The 21,065-nt window shown below is 38.3% G+C and overlaps 1 protein-coding gene across 5 annotated transcripts in view; it reads right to left on the minus strand.

Moving 5' to 3' along the window:
- The window catches only part of PTPRM (protein tyrosine phosphatase receptor type M), a 462,170-nt gene that overhangs the window by 8,962 nt on the left and 432,143 nt on the right, over positions 1–21,065 (minus strand). For all 5 annotated transcript variants that reach the window (XM_082753666.1, XM_082753665.1, XM_082753667.1 and 2 more), the window contains 7 exons: positions 12,333–12,449; positions 8,048–8,202; positions 7,619–7,754; positions 6,803–6,952; positions 6,163–6,336; positions 3,982–4,113; positions 724–849 (listed from right to left, as the gene is read on the minus strand). In XM_082753666.1, the coding sequence (XP_082609792.1) occupies positions 724–849; positions 3,982–4,113; positions 6,163–6,336; positions 6,803–6,952; positions 7,619–7,754; positions 8,048–8,202; positions 12,333–12,449 (990 nt within the window). The remainder of the gene's footprint in view (positions 1–723; positions 850–3,981; positions 4,114–6,162; positions 6,337–6,802; positions 6,953–7,618; positions 7,755–8,047; positions 8,203–12,332; positions 12,450–21,065) is intronic.

Here is a 21,065-nt window from a genome sequence, read left to right on the forward strand (position 1 = left end):
GCTGGGAGTGTTTCTGGGGGCCTTTCTCTCACTGTCCTGACAGCTCCCGGATTGCAGTGCAGTTCCCGATGTTTCTGAGTAGAGTGCTGCTTACTCCTAGTTATGGTTCTTCAGTGACTAATATCAGTCCATTGCAAAAGCTCTCTCCAACTGGATGGGAAGATCTGCCTGGTCTGTGGCTGAATCTTCTTTCCCCACTCAGCTTAAAGAGATGATTCTTCTGTCAACTTTATAGTAGCATAAAAGCTGGATATGAGAACTTACTTGGCCCTGTGAAGTGCTTACTTCTATTATAAAATGTGATAAATGTGATTAGTGGGATAAGATCTTCACTAAAAGCCTGAGACTGGTGTTGAAAAGCATGCCTGGTATTGGTGCACGGCCTTTGCATGACACAGGATGCAAATATGCAAGATGACTAATTTAAAATTCTTAAAACAGCACTGATTGCACTGTTTCTTGGCTACCACATTATCTGAATACTGCACTTATTCCATTTGCATTTCACGCACTTGAGATATTCATTAAAATATTTTGTAATTACACACACAAGGCCTTTTTCCCAATGATAATGGTGTGACCCATTATCCCATTGATGCTCTCAAATAAGTAGTCTGAAAAATGCGAATGGTTTTATGTGAGTTTGATTTTCTTTTTTTGTGTGACTTGAGTACAGCCAACTCAAATACTGATGCAGAATTGTCTTGCAAGTAACATCCTTACCCTGGCTGCATTATAAATTCGGAATATCCGGCTGATGATGTCTTCTTCTAAATCAGCTGATACAAACTCCACCTGAATAGGACCGTGTCGGTGTACTCCATTTTCCGGCCAGTACTGAGGACACAACTACAGAAGACCACAAACACAAAAAGCAGAGTTAATTATTTTTAATGTAATGCTTCCTCAATATACTTTTCTAGGTATTTTTTGTGCTACATTTATTGCAGAAATTCTTACACATTATCTTTATAAAATACGCAGTGCACCATCCTCCACTAGTTTAAAGCACTCTGATTTTACTTGTGCAGAACAAGTTTAAACAAATGTCTTTTCACTTAACTGACCATGCAATTGCATGCTGTTCTACTTGCCGTTCTCTGCTATTTGGAGTAGCACATTTCTGACACTCAAGATCAATTCTTCAATACTGCATGACAGGACAGGGGAATGCTGTCAAATATTACCATATCTTGGAGACAGCGTAAAGCCCAACACCAAAGGCCTGGTATCTCTAACTATCCCCCAAAGTTGATAGTAAGTCAAACTACATCAGAATGTGGGCTTTATATTACAAAGGGTACATCAATTCTCAGAACTCAGGATCTAACTTTCACACCTATTTCATGAGCAACTGATGATATTGGCATTTATATATATTATATAAGCTTTGCTTTGAATTTTCAGCAACTGCTTAATTTCATCTTACAAACGCCACCTGAAAATAGTAATTATGCTTTCCTTAGCGCTCAGAAAACATTACTTCTAGTTATCTAAAGATCACAAATTAACATTAGCATTATCTTGCACAGTTTTAGTGTCTAATAAAACCACAATGCCTCCATCCTGGAACCAATTATCCTCTCTCTTAATAATTTAAAGATTAAAACAACACTTTGCTTGGAATTACTTGAAGCTAGACTCTGTTTTCCAATTTTTTCCATAAAAACCCTGATGATTTATTTCCAGGGATATCCAGAGCAGTTCAAGCATATAGCTTTTGCAAGCATTCACCGAAATTAAGTATGAACTCATGAAATTTTGTTTGCTTGCAGAAGCATTGATCTCATATTTTCAACTTTATTTCATTCGGTAAAACAGCTGTGGTCTTCATTCTGCTGCATTGCTGTTGGTGATCCAGAGCTGAGCTGACAAATCATATCTCCTCCAGATGTTGTTTTGCATTTCTTATAACACTTATTCCTCAACAAAGCCATTTGGAAATGACTACATTTTAGGAAAACATAGTCATTTACTACATCAATTAAAAAGAGAACAGAATCTGATTTGCAGGAGTTCACTTTAACAAGTTAAAAACAGAATTTTCTAGTAGGAAAATCTATTTTCATTTATTTTAAACCCCCCACTTGATTCAGTCTGCTGAGCAAATTACTTTCCAAATATTGCCTAAACCTTACACAATTTTTTGTTATGAAATACACTAGTGTACAGGATAGCAGAATACAATACTGACATGCATACAGCTAATGCAAATGCCAGTGCTCACATCATTTAACATATGCACAATTTCGTACACATCTTTCAGATACATAGGAATACTGTTCAAACAGATCTTTGAAAAATGCTTAAATGATAATAAGCAGAGCTGTTTGCCAGTGATGTTTTAGAAAGCCAAGATTTTCGAGTTCTAAAGAAATCCAAAAGCATTTAGGTCTGAGCATTTTGCATGCATGTGATGCTAGCGACTCTCTTTAAGTCAGAGTCACTGTGAAGGGTTGAATTTAATTTCCCAATAGAGCATAACAATCCACATAAATTGTAATATCTAAATAGAAATGTAAACACTTCATATATACATAAATAATAATGATAACAGTAATTATTAATAAATCTGAATGTGTGTTTTTAATAAACTCTGCCCTCTTTCCACTTGTGTTTGCTCTGAGGGCTTTGAGATTTATTCCTAATGAAAAGATTGTTACTCACATTAGAAGAAAAAGGTTTAACATACTGCAGAGGCAGGTGTATTAACTGCATATCCCAATAGCTTTTAAAAGCCTGTGAGGCTAATAAATGCTTGAAATTGCCGTGAACTATTGTAAATTCAAAACACAGCCCACAAATTAAAAGAACTCTGTTCAGCAGTCCCTAGCAGTCTGACTCCCTTGAGTCTTTCCTTATTCACTCAGAAAATAATCTTAGACTCATGAATAAAAGTTTTGTCTTTCATTTCTATTTTTCTCCCTGTAGACAGTTAAAGGCTTGAAATCAGAAATTCAGTCTCTAAAATAGTGTGTGGAATTCCTACACATTCCTTTGAAAGACAAAACTGGAGATTAGTATGTTTTTAAAACAAATTCTTCATGTTAAAAAGAAATAAAGGAAGCAGTCTTCTAGGTATGAACAGTACTCAACCAAACTAAAAAGATTCTGGGTAATATCAAGAACAAAAATGACATGGAGTCTGCTATATAAAAAAATTGCTCTTATTTTAACCAAAAATTAGCGAACATTTACATGTTAAGGATCTAGATTACTGCCACCTTAATCCAGCAGAGGGCCAGTGCAATTCTTTGAAACCAAGGCAATTATATCTATATAAAAACTTGGAATTGCACAGTTGCATTCAGGCTCTAGGATGCTTAGTGATTAATGTTAGTGATTAAATTGCCAATCCAGTAGGTACGGTTTTCCAATTTTCTAAAGAACATGTACAGCATGCACAACTTTGTTGTAAAGTAATTACATTCCAGCACGCATTTCTTTGTCCCATTTCCTCTTCCGAAGGATGCGTAGTCTCCAATCTTGTTCAGTTCTTATCTTCTTGCTAACAGTGTAATTTTGTGTCAAACATAACACAGATTTTCAAGCTGGGAACACCGATTCCTGGTAAGCACACCAAGGTCATTGACCTGTTTCAGGCAAGCTAATGAGTAGCTGTTGGCTTCTGTTTATGACTTTTTATTATGAGTGTGTTTCAGGCTTGAGCCAGAAATCTACAACCACATGGTTTTGTTTTTTAACAGCTCTTCCCAAAGCATGTTTTGCTATCAGAATAAATTATGGGTGCATGCATTTATGTGTGTGTGCATTAATATTTTGGTGGAGAAGATGTGATGTTCTGATTTATTCCTCCTTCCCTATGTGTATCCGTAAGCTACAAATCAATTTTTTAGTATGTTAGTATTTAATGTAATTTTATAAAACTAATTACATCCTAAAGCTGTTCTGAAGCGCACACGTGCTGCAATGCTGAGGCGCTGGAACTTCTCTGTTGAACAGAGCAGTTTTTGAACTTACTTGTGCTGGATCCACGTCATTCAGCATAACTATTGAAGTGCAGTGATAATCTAGGACCAGTCTCCAGAAATCTTTGACAGTATTTGGTAACGGATGCTGTGTAACTATAAAGGCTGATGGTTGTTTATAGCTCTGCAAAGAAATAACAAGAAATGGTAAGAGAAGAATGGAAAGAGAAAAAAACAACTGTTTAGCAGAATGCCCTTAAGAGCCCCCAAATTTTAGGACTGAAAGCATTATTCCTATTTTCAATATAATTCATACATTATTTTTGGTTCTTTGCTGAGATCTTACATACTTGAAAATTAATGAACTGTATTTGGGCAAAACATAACTTGTGCAGATGTTATATTTCTGGAATTTATTTTATGCCACAGGCATAGAATAAAATCATCAGAGGATTTTGCCTCCAATGCAACCTCTACAACATTTTGAGCTACAGTTTTGGTTTGAGCTATTAATGGACAGATTAATCTTGGCCGTCTGCACAGAGCTGTTAATTTGAATGATTCCTATGAAAGGAAGTATCTAGTTATTTTTCAGAAACATTGTTCAAATTCTGGTCTGTGCAACAGCAGTGAAGATACCCAGGGGATGCATTTCTGTACTCTTTCTTTTTTTTTAGTACCAGAGTATGTCATTGACTAAGCTGTTGGTGGAACTGTTAAATTGTGATTCTCATACTAGCATTTTCAGGTATGTCCTTGCCAGTGTTAAAGGCCAGCGTGACCATCTCGGGCAATTGTTGGGAGGGGTTGTCATTGCCTTCAAAGAGGGCAGGGAAGCCTCTACATGTGTTGAACTGAAGTTGTACTGCAACAGAGGTGCAAACTGATCAGCTATTTGCATCTTTCAGAGTCCTGCAATGTTTTCAAACATTCAGATCCTGGATAATGAAAACCATGCTTTCTGCCCCTTTCACTTGAAGTGACCATATTTAAAGGCTCATAAATGAGGTGGAAACTGATGGAAACTGAGAGTTTAGAGAGAGGGACAAATGTCTGCTCTTTTCCTTTAGTGTGGGTGTATTTCAGGAGCCTGACCAGGGCACGTTGGGTAGAAAGTCACCCTTCCTTGTAGCCTTTTGCACAGACACACTCTTGGATCCAGCTCATTGTTTCAAGAGTGAAGAAGGCAAGTGTTTTCAAAGCAAATACCGAGGCACTGCTCTTCCTGAGCAGTACTTTGCAGAACAAAACCATACTGAACTCTCTGGGAAAGAAGACACTTCAAAGGCAAGATTGCAAATTTCAGATCAAGGAAGCAACATTTAATATGAAGATACCACTGACCTATGATGAGAACCAAGAGAAGTCACTTAAACTTTTGTTCTTAGTTTCTCTAAATAGATAAACATAAAGATAATACATTTACCTTTTCACAGGAGTGTTTTGAACTTAGGCTTATTTTAGGAAAATGCTTTGAGAACTTGGAAAGAAAGAAATGCAAAAAATGATATAAACTGTTATTACTCTAGCTTCACTTTTCGAAAAGGCCATTTACAATGTGCTCATTCTTTTCTAACCTCTGCTTTCTTGTTGTTTATGTGTGTGTGACAACCATAATTACTATAGCTCTAAATTGTCAAAGATAGGCTATAAATATCTACAGACTCTGAAGGAGGTTTAAGTGTCTTTTTACTGATATTCTATTAGCAGGATTAGAATTACTCTAGATGCATTAGGAAAAAAATCCACACACACATGAAGAGGAACCATTCATTCAAACAGAAATAAACAGAAAGACTGAAGTAATGGCTTGTGTACTATCTTGTGCTGACAGACAATTTTTTTTTGTTAATTACTGTTTAAATTAGAAACAAAGGGAACTGAAATATTGCTGGAAACCTTATTATCCCATTTAAGTGCCTTAGAGTTTTAATAGGTAACTCTTTTTTTCCTAGGCCAGATGGTTAAAAATTCAAGCACTAGGGAGAAATCTAGATACATCTAATTCATCAAAACTCCCTGACTTGCTCTCTGAGCATGGCTTTGGAACCTTGGCTTTGACATAACATATGTGGGATCCTAAATGTGCTTGGGAGCTTAAAGATTTTGTGCCATGTTTTTGGAAAATTAGCTAGAAGGATTTCAGCCTTGTGCTGACTCCACTTTCGGGCATTGCTCAGTTTGGAGGGCTCCTTATCCCCTTTTAGTTATTAATGATGTAGTGGAGACTTACATCCATCAGTGCAGCATTAATGTAGTTACTGCTCTCCCCATCTATCGTTATGAGGAAAGGCAGGCATCTGTCTGGAGGCAGAACATCCATACAGCGATTCTTTTCATGATTTCGTGGCAAAAGTGCTATGCTGCAGTCTTCCACACGCAGCGTTGGAGTCACCATATTTAAAGTCTTTCAAAAAGAGTAAACAATACAACAGAAAAATTAACACAGCAGTGAAAGCATCCCCAAGTATTTAAGAATAGATCAAGTCAGCATTCAGTTTCAGCGGGAATCAATATGCAGAGAAATGAAAACACATCACAGTCAGCAGGGTTTGGAAGCAAGAATCCTGGAAGCAAACATATTTGAAAAACAACCTCAAAGATAACTGCAGAGTAACCTTTCTGCTTTCTGGAGAAAGGACAGCGGAAGGAATTGACATAATTCCTGTGAGTAAAATGAAGATTTTACTACTACCTCATTGAATTTTTTATGATTTAGCATAATTCAATAGCAATTAGTGACAAGTTATCTTTCCTTTTTTGTGGCCTTTCCCCCCAGGGTTGGCCTCAAATTCACTTGGTTATAAGTCAGCACTTAAGTCTTTAGTATAGCTGAAAAGTGTAGCTTCTATGCACTGCTAGCCACAACTTACCCGAAATTCCTCTTTGATCTGGCTGGAGTTAGTCTGAGGATCCAGTTTATTCATTTCATAATAAACAGACCTAACTTGAGAAGCTGGAATAGACGTGTCCCCACAAAGACAGGCTTCCAGGATAGCATCATGGATAAATACATACTGTTCCTGGTAAAGCAATTAAAATAATTACTGATGATGGGAGATAATGCTATTAGTAATTTGGTAAATAAAAAGTAACAACTAATATGGTTGGCCCATTAATTCCTACTGACTTTACAAGCACTGAAGCAAGTCCAGAAAGAACAATAGCAATTCACAAAACTGTATCCCATTCAGTTAGAAATGAATATAGAAAGATTGGCTGAAACTATTCACAATTACAAACAGAAGTGCAGTAATGTAATGAACTCTGACTGTTTCTGGTTTCCTCACTCCCTTGCACAGTTCTGTAGGTACTGTTACATAACTGAGCCTCAACAAGATGAATGAATCCAGAATGAATTCTCTCTGGAAAGGAAACCCTCATGAGTTTCCCTTTTTTATAAAAATTTAAAACTTTTTTTTTTTTTTAAACAAAAACAAAGCAAACAAAACAAACAAACAAACAACAAACTAAACCAAACAAACTAAAACAAACACAACCTTAAATGCAGCATAACTGTGCCCTTGTTTGGACAGAAGTTCTTCAGATTTACGTGTGAACTATTTTCCTATATGTGATTGAATAAACTACCTTCTGGATAGTGCTTACCACAAACAGGCTCTAGTTTTATGGGCTAGAATAATAATTTTTATTGCAAAATGTAAGGCAATATTCTAGATTAACAATACCTCTGTTTGCACCATGTTGACTCTCCGAGATCGAAGCTCTCTCACACAATTGTATATGTCTACAACACCTTCTCTTTCTGCCATATCTAGCATGATGTCAATAACGATGAAGCACCCAGTTCTGCCAGCACCAGCACTAAGTAAAAGAAGAGTACAGTTAATGTTCAGCAGTCTATTGGAAAACTTTAAGTGCCAGGGTTCTTCTTGAAGGTATTTGACCAGTGGGATTACTGCTGAAATCAAGCCTTGCATTCAGGCTTTTGCAGGGTTTTAGAATCAGTTTTACCCATTCTTTTGTACTTCAGACGTTAAGTTATTGTGAGTATAGTGGCTTCAGCAACCTGTGTGGGGATCACACAGCACAGGAGAAGCAGAAGTATGTTCTGAGTTTACTGGACAACACAATGAAGGGATTTCTGCTCTGCCTACCTGCAGTGAACAACCAGAGGTCCAGCGTTTGGAGGGCTCTTGGATTTGACCTGCCGTACAAATCCCAGCAGGCCTGTTGCATGGTATGGTACACCATGGTCTGGCCAGCCAGTGAAATGAAATTGCCGAATTTCTCGAATCTCATGAACACCTCTCTGTTGAAAAAATAAGGGTAAAAAAGCAAGTTGGAATGTGTAATAAATTGGACAAGAGACATCATAAGAATGTAACTTTTAAAGCCTGAGCCTTGCTGAGAAACATCCACCCCCCACCAATACCCATATCTGTACAAGACTGTTGGAGAGCTTTCTGTTAGCTGGAAAGCAAGTTCAAAGGTTACATATCAACTGATTTCAAAGCCTTACAAGAAAATGGAGTGATTTATCACTAGGTTGATTAGAAAATTCTAGCAACAAGATTGAGGCTCATCTCTATATTTAAGTACTAGCTTGCTTTGAAAACTGCAACCTTAAGATGCATGCCATGATCAACAAACAGGTCAACAGCAAGGCCATGAACATTTAGCACAGATGAATTTTTTTCCCCACTGCTCTCCACAGGAGTTTTGCTGCTGACTTCAGGGAACCAGAATTTCAGCATAATTTTCCTTATCTTTTGTCTCCTTCATTGTTCTGAAAGAAACAGCTGAATAGTAAAGAAAACCTTTTTGCACGTCCAGTCATAGGGGCTGCATTTGTAGACCTCCACATGCTCACTCTGCAAGTGATTTACCACAGTCTACAAGGATATGGATATGGTGAGACAGGTATGAATGAGGAGCCGATCGTATAAGTGATTTCCCATGTGAATTTCTGGAGCAGTCTGGATATTAAAGGTGTGTATGCTAAGTATGATTTTCTTAGTGCTTGTATTTCCCCTTCCCCCTCTAAAAATGTAGCTGCTGGTATTTCATTCTCATTAGAAATCTACAGACCAGAGGCCATCATACATATTTCATAAGCAAACAGCAAAATTATGACATATCATCTCTAGGCTGGACTAAATGTCAATGATATTAATAACCAGTGGCTTATACTTTTTCTTCTTAAAGATGTATTTCCTGTCTTGATCTGGTTTGCATATAAAAGGTCTAATTTTCTTTGTGTAATAAAGTAATATAAACTCCCTAATTTATTGCTAGTATGCAAACTGAAAGAGTCGTGGATTTTCAATGGCTGAGAAATTTTGGCCATGCCAGCACTACTTGAGTGGAGTTAGCTGTGGTGTATCTTGGAGCCTTGACAGCTCAGGCTGGGCATCTGGTCAGAGTAGGAGTCTGTTCACTCTCATGTCTCATGGAAACAGTGCCACAGAAAAGCCAGCAAGGGAGAAGACAAAGAGTATGTGCAACACTGGTGTGGAATGAAGAGATCACGTCCTTGGAACAGAAATGGCCTTACATCCTAGAGAACAATTTTAAAATACACGGAAGCTCAGGAACAAAGTAATTTGTATTTTAGGATTGTTTAACAAACACATTCAAATACAATTTGGTCTCTGTATTCTGGGGATTTTAGTGTGTTAATTAACAATTATTTTTTTGGGCTAATGTAAGTATGGCCTCCAAGTCTGTAAATACCTGTGCATAGGTGACCTATCCATGTCCCAAACACTTTTATATTGTCCACAACAACTGCTCACAATTCCTCAAGAAACAAAGATCCCATACCAAAAAAAAAAAAAAGAAAGAAAAAAGCCATGACGTGACTATATGAATCGAGGACTGAAAAGAATACCCTATAAAAACCTTCATGCTGTAGAAAGTCTTCATTTTCAAGCAATTTACAAGATATAAAATGCCCCCCCCAAAAATAATGTGCACAGCTGTTGCACAGATCAGAATATGTCCTGTGTATCTTGTGCATTAGCTTTGAAAATGCTGTCTGTCATGTTGACTGCATTTTTGTCTATCATTGTTGGTAACGTTCAGCAACTTAGAAAAGATTTTGCATATAGGGTACTTTTATAATGAGTTTGCTTATTATACCTACAAAAGAATGATTTTCATGTCTGTAGCTTCCCTGCTGGTTTCAAAACCCAAAATAGCAGCACAACTGCATGAATCATAAAAGCATATGCTCAGCTTGGAAAGATCATATTTTTCACTTTTTCTTTCAGCTGAAACAAACAGAAAATGGTGTACATTGCTAACAAACCCTAGGATGTTAAAAAATGTAGATCTTAATCCAACAAATACTTATGGTGCTGTTGTATGTTACTATTTGGGTAATTCATCTGAGTTAACTGTTGTGCTGTAACTCCAAATGAACTGCTTATGTGTACAATGTAAAGCACATCTAGGAAGTGTTCCCCAGAATCAGAGTACAAACTCATGCTTGGTTTTCTTAGTTTTATCCCCCTACTCCTCTATAATTACCAAAGAGCCATTTGAAAGATAAAAATAAGAAAACCAAACAATTTATCTCCAAACTAATAACTGAAATTGTATCTTAGAAGCAGGTATAAGAATGACAACCCAAAAATATGAAAGGTGGTCAGAAGGGACTTCTGGAGGTCTCCAGTCCAACTTCCTGCTCAGAATGGGTCTTTGGCCAACATTAGAACATGCCACCAGTGCCTCTGTCTAGCTGAGCTCTGAAGACATGCGAGAATGATGATTCCAAAACATTTCTGGGTAATTTGCACTGCACTACACTCCTCCTGAAGTTAAAAAAGTGTGAAAAAATATGGAAAGTAAGGTAAAAACAAATGTACTTTACTCAAACCACACTAACACTGCTTTCAGAGGCTTGCTAAAAAACTACCAACTATTAAAAAGCAGTGTCTAAGTGAAATCTTTTCAGACAGAGATTTTTTTTTTTAAGAAATAAAATGTTTAGCGTCTTTTATCTCTATCTGTTTTAATGCACTTATTCAAGACAGTTTGGTTATGATCAACTGTAAAATCCTTTAGGTCTTTTTTTCCCAGTCCTAGTTAAGAAGTGAAAAGCTAACATCAAAGCATGGCTTAAAATTTGCAGAATAGAAATCAACGAGTGCCTCATCTACTTCAAAGTATAGCCACCCTTTCTCATCTGTTTATTAAAAATATCTAAATGCAAGGAAACAACAGACTTGAGTGAATTCAATGTACAATATGTATACCGGTAAACATGATACAATATTTCAGCTCATTCAAACTGCATAATTCTATTATCATTACCCTCGGGTTGCTGTATTGATGCATATTTAAGTATTAGATTGAAGAATAAAACAGGACAAAAACCTAATTCCTTTGTTACTGTGAATGTATGTGTGTACAGAGACCCTGTTGGGCCATCTTTTTGGCAGTTTCATCTACCTGGCTGTGGGATTCTTTGATGCTAAAGATTAAGTTCTTCAGCACCACAACTGAATACTATTTCATCATCAGAGAGAAGCAGTATATCCCAGGTACTGCAATGAAATCAAAGGGAGTTTTCTAATATAGTTACTTGAAAGTTTACTCATGAGGCAACATTACTTCAGTATGTCATTAGGAATGTCAAGTCTTCTAAAGAGGCTATTTCCTCCTTGTTCTGCAGCTCAGATATGTCTTGATACATACAATCAAAACACTTCTGTTCTTTCACGAAACTTGTAAATAAAAAGGCTGAATTGACACAAAATGCAAAATACTCTTCCACATGAAGTAACCCTGCTTGTTTTCACTTTCAGCAGGTACCCTATTTGTTAATTGTACATTGTCCATATAGTATGAGCTGTTTGAGAGAGCTGCAAGATCTATGAAGCATCAAACAAACACATGACATTATTCTAATAAACAGCAATACCAAATGCTGATTGGAACTGTACATAAAGATGGATTCTGCATTACAAATGAATTTGCCTCGAGGACATACTACTTTGTTCCAGAAATGTCTCACTGTTGACCAGGAACACTCTGGTCCAACAGATCACTGCATTCACCACCACGGACTTCTGAATAATGGTGCATGTAGCCTCCGGTACAGACAGAAAATGATTGTGGTGAACATAAGATGGGAAAACAGCACGAATGTGTTTTAAAATTGATTGCTGGGAGGGAGGCTTCGATTTTTCCTACACAAGGAACATCACTTTTCTAACTCAGGCAGGGGCCAAGAGTGATGAAAAAACGCAGAAAAGCGGCTGCATTTAAAGAAGAACACAGTGTACCATAAGAGGGCGCTAGGAGTTTACCCAAAAAATAGCTATGAAAACCAGAATGTCAGGTAACAAATATAACTTTCCCATGTTGAATCTGTATCTAAGTCACTTAGGCAGATACCACAATATTTAAGAAAAAAAGAACTTCGAAACTTACCTTTTCTACTGCAAATGTTCGAATTACATATTCAGCGAGGAGTTCTGTTTCTATTAGGGTAACTTTAATGTCTTTATATATCTCTGTGTCATCTGGCCAGTATTTGCAGCATTTAACCTTTAAAAAAATATCAGAAAAAAAAAATAAGGATAATTTATTTTAGAAGTTTCATACTGAATCTCTTCTGTATTCTTTGCAGTGGTTTATGTTTTAAAATACAATCATGTGCAAAACAGTCACACTTTCTACATGTGGAAATGATTCATGTTTAAGGGACATTAGCTCATTTTTTAAGACAGCATTTTTGTGTTGCAGGTAAGATTTTTTCAGTTTTATAAAAGTAATGTGAATTTGTACTGAACACAAGAAATACTTATACTGTGCATAACTCAGTTACAGAAACTGTTAATTTTTCATGCTTTCCAACTGAGGGTGCGTCAAGGGTGTACATGTAGAGGGACGACTACCACAAGAAGCCTTTTCCCCCTGTCTCTTGTTGTTGATTTGTTTCAAAAATACCTCATGCCTTCTAAAATGAAAACGTGTTTTTAAGAAAGGAAGGATCTTCTCTACCGTCAGAGAAGTATCTGTTTGCTCAGATTAAATTTCTGAAGGACCTGTTGAGAGTTCAAATGGCAAAACTCAACACATGAAGTCAAGAGATGAGTTTTACGTCTCGGCTTTAACACCAATTTGCTAGATGACCCCAAACACTGTTGGTGGGATTCATCTCACTTAGCTCAAATTAGGAGAAGTAGGATGAATACCTTCTAGAGGTGCCTTTATTTTTGTTAACTATGAGAAGAGTCTAGTCAACTGCCTTAGTCTAGGTGTTTGGCTTGATGGCTAATGTTAAGTGAGATGACCCCCTTTCCCACGTACTGACCTCAGTTGGCTTCTGGAACTGTGTGCGCTTGGCAAACTTATCCTGGGATATGGACATCATAGAATCATAGAACCACAGAATGGCTTGGGTTGGGAGTGACCTTACAGATCACCTCGTTCCAACCCCCTTGCCATGGGCAGGGACACCTCCCAACAGACCAGGTTGCTCCAAGCCCCATCCAGCCTGGCTTTGAACATTTCCAGGGATGGGGCATCCACAGCTTCCCTGGGCAGCCTGTGACAGTGCCTCACCACCCTCATAGTAAAGAATTTCTTCCAAATATCTAATCTAAACCTACCCTCTTTTACTTTCAAGCCTTGTCCTATCCCTAAACTCCCTGACAGAGTCCCTCCCCAGAGGGACTGTAGCCCCTCAGGTACTGGAAGGCTGCTATAAGGTCCTTGGAGCCTTCTCTCCTCCAGGCTGAAAAACCCCAGCTCCCTCAGCCTGTCTTCATGGGAGAGATGCTCCAGCCCTCTGATCATCTTTCTTGTCCTCCTCTGGACTTGGTCTAGTAGGTCCACGTCCTTCTTGTGCTGGGGGCCCCAGAGCTGAGCACAGTAGAGCATAGGGGGAAAACCACCTCCCTTGACCTTCTGGCCACACTTCTTTTGATGCAGCCTAGGATATGATTGGCTTTCTGGGCTGCAAACACAACACTGCTGGCTCATATTCAGTTTTTCATCCACCAATACCCCCAAGTCCGTGTCACAGATGGAAAGAAGGTGGCTTTTACAAAATATATTTAAGATTTTCTGCGCCCCCGGTGGGATCTAGATGGGATGAACTTCACAATATTTAGCATGTTCAGAAAGGAAGCATGGACTCTGTTATTGCCTAAAGCAGGTAGCTGTGGGGATTGAATATTTCAATGTAGTTAGCTGACACAGTTAAGAATATTCTCCTCCTTCTCATTTGGGTGGGCAAGACGGTGGGTGGGGAAGCTAACACATTGCTTTTGTATCTGTTTTATTCTGCTGTATCACGGTAATAGCTATGTTATCATCACTGCACCTGGCCATTGTCCAGTAGTGCAGTATGGGCTAGGAGTAGCATCTGTTACACATCTGCTGCTTGCAGCGTTTTCCTCTCTCTTTCTCACTGAAGGGAAAATTTAAAACTGATCTTTCAATACATGTAAATACACAGGTTTGCTTAAATATACACTTAAATTTGCTGGGTCAAAACACAGACTTCAAATTTTGAATGGAAAATGGCAAAAGAAAACAAAAAATTAAACTTCACAACTGTTAGAACATTTCTCAAACCCCTTTTCATGACAAAATATTCAGGTTATTACCATGCCTAGTCATGAATAAAAGATAAAACTGAAGTATGTACATATAAGCATACAGTGAAAACTGTAAAGCACAATTCAAGTGATTTATTTATACCAAATCCAGGTTCAGTGTATAAAGGATTATGCAGCTGAACCTTGCCCTGTTGGGCAGAAGAAAGTGCTTTATCACAGTAGTTTCTAGTGATGTAGCTGATCATCACCTATAACCCTTCTTTAGTGTCAGGACAGCAAACAGGCAACATTAGCTGATAGCCTCAGAAGTCTGTCAGGGCAAAGTAGCTCTGACCCTTCTCCTGACTTGTTAGCAGGATAAAATTTAAATCTGAATAAAACTGTGTGAAGGGATGGAAAAACACAGCCCTACATCACGATCCTTCCCAGGTAAAAGAGTTCATCATAACACTCTGGTTGTGAGGCCTGGCTCTCAGCCACAGAGCTGTACAAGCATCCTGACAGCTCACTCCTGCTTACAGAGCTGAGGGAAAGCTCCTTGAGAGCAAATCTGAAGTTCAGGCAGCTATTAGCAGGTTTTTATTTATTTCTCTATGCCTGTCTTCAGACCCAGTAACCACATTAGCATCAGCTACAAATAAATAAATAAATACATAAATACAATTATTTTCTTCACATTTCATCTGGTATTCAGCACAGTTGCAGGACAATTTGCAAACACCGGGTTATACAATTGCCTTCCATAGGGAGAGGCTTGAAGGGCACAAAACCAGGCAGGGCGTCAGTTTGCAGAAGATGGTTTCCATCAGCCAAGGGCCCCTTGGCACACTGAGGGACAAGCCCTAAACCTCAGGATTGCTGGCAAATGCGTGTTCCCCTCCCAAGCACATCTATCAGCGATAAGCAATGAACAACCATTTTAAAAGCATTAAATGTTGCTGCAAGCAGTTTCGTAGCTGCTACTGCTATCTATTGTTGCGTCTACTTGATATTTATTCAGATCTTATCCTGTTTAGACGGATTTCCAGAAACTCTCTGACAGAAGCTAAGTGAAACGCATTGAATGCTCATTGTTTTGTTTGTATTGTCAAAAGAATCCAGACAATTGACATTGTTCAAATCCCTTAGGCCAGCAAACTGAGCCTTTACGGTCACTGCTGGGAACTCTCTGGAATGGGGCTTTCCCACCTACGACTAAAGATGAGTTTTTTACTCTGCATGCAGAATAAGGCGACTCATGCTGCCTCTGGCCTGGAGCAGCCCACCGAGCAACCCGTCTCTGGAGCCAATTTCCTCTTTCTGCCTGCTCAGTGATCCTTTCCATAGGTGGAACATGAACCACGCAAACACGGCCAACGCACGTACGGAGGAAACAGCTGCTGCGGTGGTCCTGGTAACAGCACCACTCATCAGCACGTCCTTCTGTTGCTAACTTTAGCCTTGTTTCTTTCTGATGGGTGCCTGCCATCCTCAAACAATTCCAGTTTAGTAAAATAAACAATCAGGGGAAAAAAAAACAACAACACCCTAGCTGAATTAAATTGTTCAGCCTTGAAGGAAAACATGCCTGTTTCTAACTTGGTAAGTCTAGACAGTCTGGATTATGACTAAGAACCGGGAACATTTGGAAAGACCAATTTAGAAAAGCACAGTAGTCCCCACCTTCTTACGCCTCAACTGCTGGATTTGTTTCCCCCTTTTTTAAAAACTTTATTTAAGACGATCCAATGGAATAATTAGGGAAGCACTGTGGGGATGTTGCACAGAAGTTATAGCCTCCTGCAGCTTGTGCCCGTAGGGGATACTGTACTGCACAGGGGATTTGGGGCACGGAGCAGACTGGAGCAGAGCAGAAGGATCCATGACAACACAATTTCCTGAAAACTCTCCCAAGTGGAATTGGGGCTGTAACAGCTGTGGGAAAGGTGCCAGAGCCGCAGTCGTAGCCACAGACCAACACTAACTGATTCACTCACTGTGAGGAAAAAAACAACTTTTTTCTCCCCCCCCCCTTTTTTTTTTTTTTAAAAAAAAAATTGAGCTTTTTTCCTACTTTTGGTTTTGGCTCTTGTTCTGCAATGCTGCTGCACGTGCTGAGCTTTAGACATGGGAACTCTGTGGACTCCTGATGAGCCAGAAGTTAAGTAAATGCTTAAAGACCAGTTTCCTATCCCCTCCAGGGATTCTCAAATAAAGAGGAAAGGGTCTTAAAGAAAAAAGTAGATTAAATAGTGTAAACTGAAATCACACTTATAAATGTTTATTGGACCAGGGCTTTTGTTTGTACAGGGAAAGGCAATTGCAACAAAATAGAATATGGTTTTATTCATCAAATACGAGAAACATTGCTGGCAACATATGTTTGTTCATTTTTTCTTTTTAGCACAGCTTTAGCTACTGTGTCTTGATTAATCTCTTTCCCTTTTTATAAACATTTGGTACGTATTTTACAAAAAAACTACTAACAGAAGGTTTAGCTAAATAATTGATACATGAATCCAAAACTGAATATTAAATGCATTAGATTTTTTTTTTTTCCACACAGTTGCTATCATAACTGTAAATACCGGCCACAAAGTAGAAAACATAATTTTGAAATCTCATCTGAGCAGATCTATAATTGAGAGTTTGTTCAGATACACCCCACATTTACATCCTAACATGTTGCCAAAAAATACAGATGTTCATCACAAGATGAGATAAAAAGGGTGATTGCCAGAGACATAATGAAAATGCTTTGATTTAATCTATTCATCCCAAGGTACACTGTCCAATTGTTCCAAACATGTTTATTTTACTAATAATTTGAGAAATTTGGAGAATATGATTATCTTCTTTGACCTGCCCCCCCTCTCTCCCAAATCTCCCAGCAAAATTGTCTAATGTGGGAAAATAAGAATTAAAAATGAAGGTGGAAAGTTGTTCTCGCTACTTCTAAATATAACAAACAATGCAGGCAGTAGATAGATAATGAACACAAATTGTGACTTCCGAAGCTGTATACTTAGCCATTTGGCAATGTGACACATCTAGCTACAGGCAGTATGAAAGCCAGGACAGTAATTCATTTACTTAAAGGTTTGGAATAGGAGGAATATTACTGAATTAATATGTGAGCTGGCTGTGAAATATACTTTGTAGTTCCTACAGAACAGTTTAAATAACAGTGATTATTCAAAGTTTCCAATTTCATTTGATTCTGAAATATTCTTAGCAAAAAGGTGGTATAACTGGCTATGCACTGCATGGATTGTCATTAGTGAAGAGCAGTATTATATATTCTAATTTAAAATTAATCCCGGACTAAGTAATGATGATAAGTCAGACATAAATTTTGAAATGAAACCTCTAGGATATAAAATGAAATAGCCAATCAAGCTCACTGGTGAAAACTTTTAACAGGTTTTGCAGGTATAACTAAGATAACATCATATACTTTTATTTGGCTGACTGGAAATAAAAGAACATCCAACAAATGAAAGTATTTTTATTTAAATACTTTTCAAACAAAAACGTATTGTGATTAAGAACATTTTATTAGTTATAAAACCACCTTTGACAGGAGATAAAATCCAGTCCTTTTGTTCATTTTCTTTGTTTGCTTTTGAGCAGGTCAGTTAATTGATCTATACCTCATTTCAGACTTCTCTAAAATGAGGTATGGAAGAGTATTGTGCAATGCAAAATTTAGGATACCGTTCTGCACTGTCAGATGAATGGGTCTGTATAAAGGCAGACAAAAGTCTTTCTGTGGTTCACAACTCCCAGAGGGTGAGAGATCCCTATGAATTTTACTAGCTCAGTCTAATTTCTTCCAGTGATGACTCAGAGCTGATATCATTCTCCACCTCCTGCTGCCCTGTGTTACCCCAGCAGTGCAACCCTAGGTTGCCTACGGTTCTCATTCAGCTGCTACCCGGGATAGTTGGCTATCAGGACATGCCCAGTTGTAGCAATACACTTACTGCTTTCCTCCTGGGAGGATCAATGAAATCCATTTGTTCTTAAAAATCACATGTGCTGTTAGTATAACATCAGCCTGGCAGCTTGGATTAGGTGAAATTAAGATGACAGGCTGATGGTGGGGCCATACTTTGGCCATCAAACAGAATTAGTCTGGGAGAATTGCTTTAGGGTAAAGGTGACCCAAGGTAAAGCTGCTTGTAGTGTTCCTGCCTTTGTAGCTAGTAAAAAAGAAGAACATGGATTGTCCCTATTTCATTCCTTGTGTTTAGGCAATTGTCTCCCACTGTTTATTAAAAAAGGCTGTAAATTAGTGCACTTTAGTACAGCCCTGGCGGAAAAAAGGCTGAGCACAGAGCATGTGAGAAGGGTAGCCTTATGCCAAGATGAAGAATTATCTGGAGCTTCTCAAGCTTGTCTTAATCCCTTACACAACTGTGAAATCGTGGGCATAATGCTCAGATCCTGTGCTCCAAGGACCCGATGTGCCTGCATTGAGCAGCACAGCCCGTGCACTGAATCATGCTTCCTTTCCAAGGACAAAATCATGCCATAAGTTGAGCTACAGAGCACCACCGAGTTAGCTGGTTGCCTTCTGGCTCTAAAACTTGATCATCTGATGTCAGGTTAGAAAGCTCTACGTGCTGCTTTACAGTAAAACCGTGTTGGCGTCTCTAGGATACTCCTTCCTTCACAGAGAGACTGAGAGATCAATTTCATGAGACTACTGAGTTCAGCAGACCTGCAGTGATGAAGCCATTTTGTCAGCCACGGCGTTTCAAAGTGGAACTCGAAGACCTCTTTGCAAACTGTACTTTTACTTGCATCCTATACCCTGGCAGTACTTCAGCAGCTAGCCCAACAAGGGGTCTGTGCATTTGTGTATCCTTAAAACTGTTTTATGTATTTTGCAAAATGAATCATCTCGATTGAACTAAGAAGCTTTACGATACTAATCTTCATTGATGAGTATTCTCTGAAGTATAGCTTTTACTGGAAACAAGAGAAAGTATCAAAATACTGAGACCTGAAACTATGTTTGCTGTGAGTGACACGGGACAGTGCTGACCACTCGTAGTTTGATGTCCTGTTTGACAACATCAACATTGCCAATCTGGGGACATCTTTATTAAGTGATTAAAGAGTTCTTCCTTCTCTTTCCTGGAGGATAACAGCCAATTTTTATTTATTTATTAATTTTTCCCTAAGGGTTCCTCCCCTGCAGCACACAAAGGAATAATGCCAACTTGTTATTTCTGGTTAGAGGTCTAGAAAGCTAAAATCTGTTTTGACTACTAGAAGGGTTCACTGACTTGGAAGATTAAGAATAGTTTCAAATTACAATTGTTTACTTTCTTATCAGTCATACTCTGTAATACTACAGCCTCTACTGTATCCAACAACAGACACTGGAGTTACAGTGAAAGCAAAAGTAAAACAAAATGACTGAACATATATGTATGAAAAGAACAGGTCCCAGGTTTTATGGATACCTGCAATTAAGAATTAAAATATCTCTATATGGGGAAGGACAGTATTTATAGGTTTTTGAAGCTGACACTAGCATTACCTAGAGGTAGGGAAGGGTTTAATGCAGAAAACTTTCTCCCTCTCATGTACAAAATGTGTTTTCTTTCTTTCAGGAGAAAAGTTTAAATAAAATCTTAGTCACCACTGTGCTAACAAACGCTTTGGCACATCTCCTAAGGAACACTAATGTCAGTATCTCGAACTAACACCAATGTTGGTAATTTGGCTTATCACATTTAGAGGCCATTTCAATTATATGGAGTGTTCTTCCATTTATACTAAACACAAACATGCTGTTTGTGGGACGTGTTATAGAGTTGCTCTGTTTCACCTCTGCGATATCCTTCTAATGGGTGATCTGAATCTTAAATACAGTTTGAATTTACCTTTGTTCATTAGATGGTTGTTCTGCATGAAGATTCTCAAAAATTTGAATTACCTAACTGTGAGCTTCATAATACGTTTGTATCAAAATAATCCTGTTTTATTCTAAGAGGAGGTTAAGTCCATTGGAAATTTCATACAGTGCTAGCATTTGCGTTGATGGAGTTAACTATGAATTTATTGTTTGGTTATAGCAGTATGTTTCAGTGAGAAGCCTCTGGACAGGACTTTACTTGACAAATTTTCTTGGATGTCTGAGAAATAGACCATCAGGAAGATCTGAGGAAGACTCAGTTCAAGATGAAGAGTTCTGGATTTTTTTTTTTGTTGAAGAAACGTGTTTGTATGTCTTTTAGAAATGTCTCTTGAGTGCTGACCAAGGTTGCACATGCTGAGCACGCCAGGCCCAACCACAGGCATGTATGACTGCTGAGGACTGGGCCCACACAGAGTCTTCCCTGGGAAGAATCACTCTTCTGATTTTATCTTACAACAAAGAACTTTTTTTTTTTTTTTAAACAGCAAGCAGTAAGGATATGCTCCCTCTCTGCTAGTTGCTACATTTGACTCCTGTATGGGTTTTTTCATTGTCATGTAGACCCCCACTTGTTTTACGCATGAAGAGCCATCAACATTTTTGCAGCAAAGCAGATGAAAGTGCCATGTATGTCCAGTCAAACAAGCAAACAACCAGCTATGCCACCAACTTTTGCTGTTC

Source organism: Aythya marila (genome assembly GCF_965140915.1).
Source record: "Aythya marila genome assembly, chromosome: 2".
Lineage (NCBI taxonomy): Eukaryota > Metazoa > Chordata > Aves > Anseriformes > Anatidae > Aythya > Aythya marila.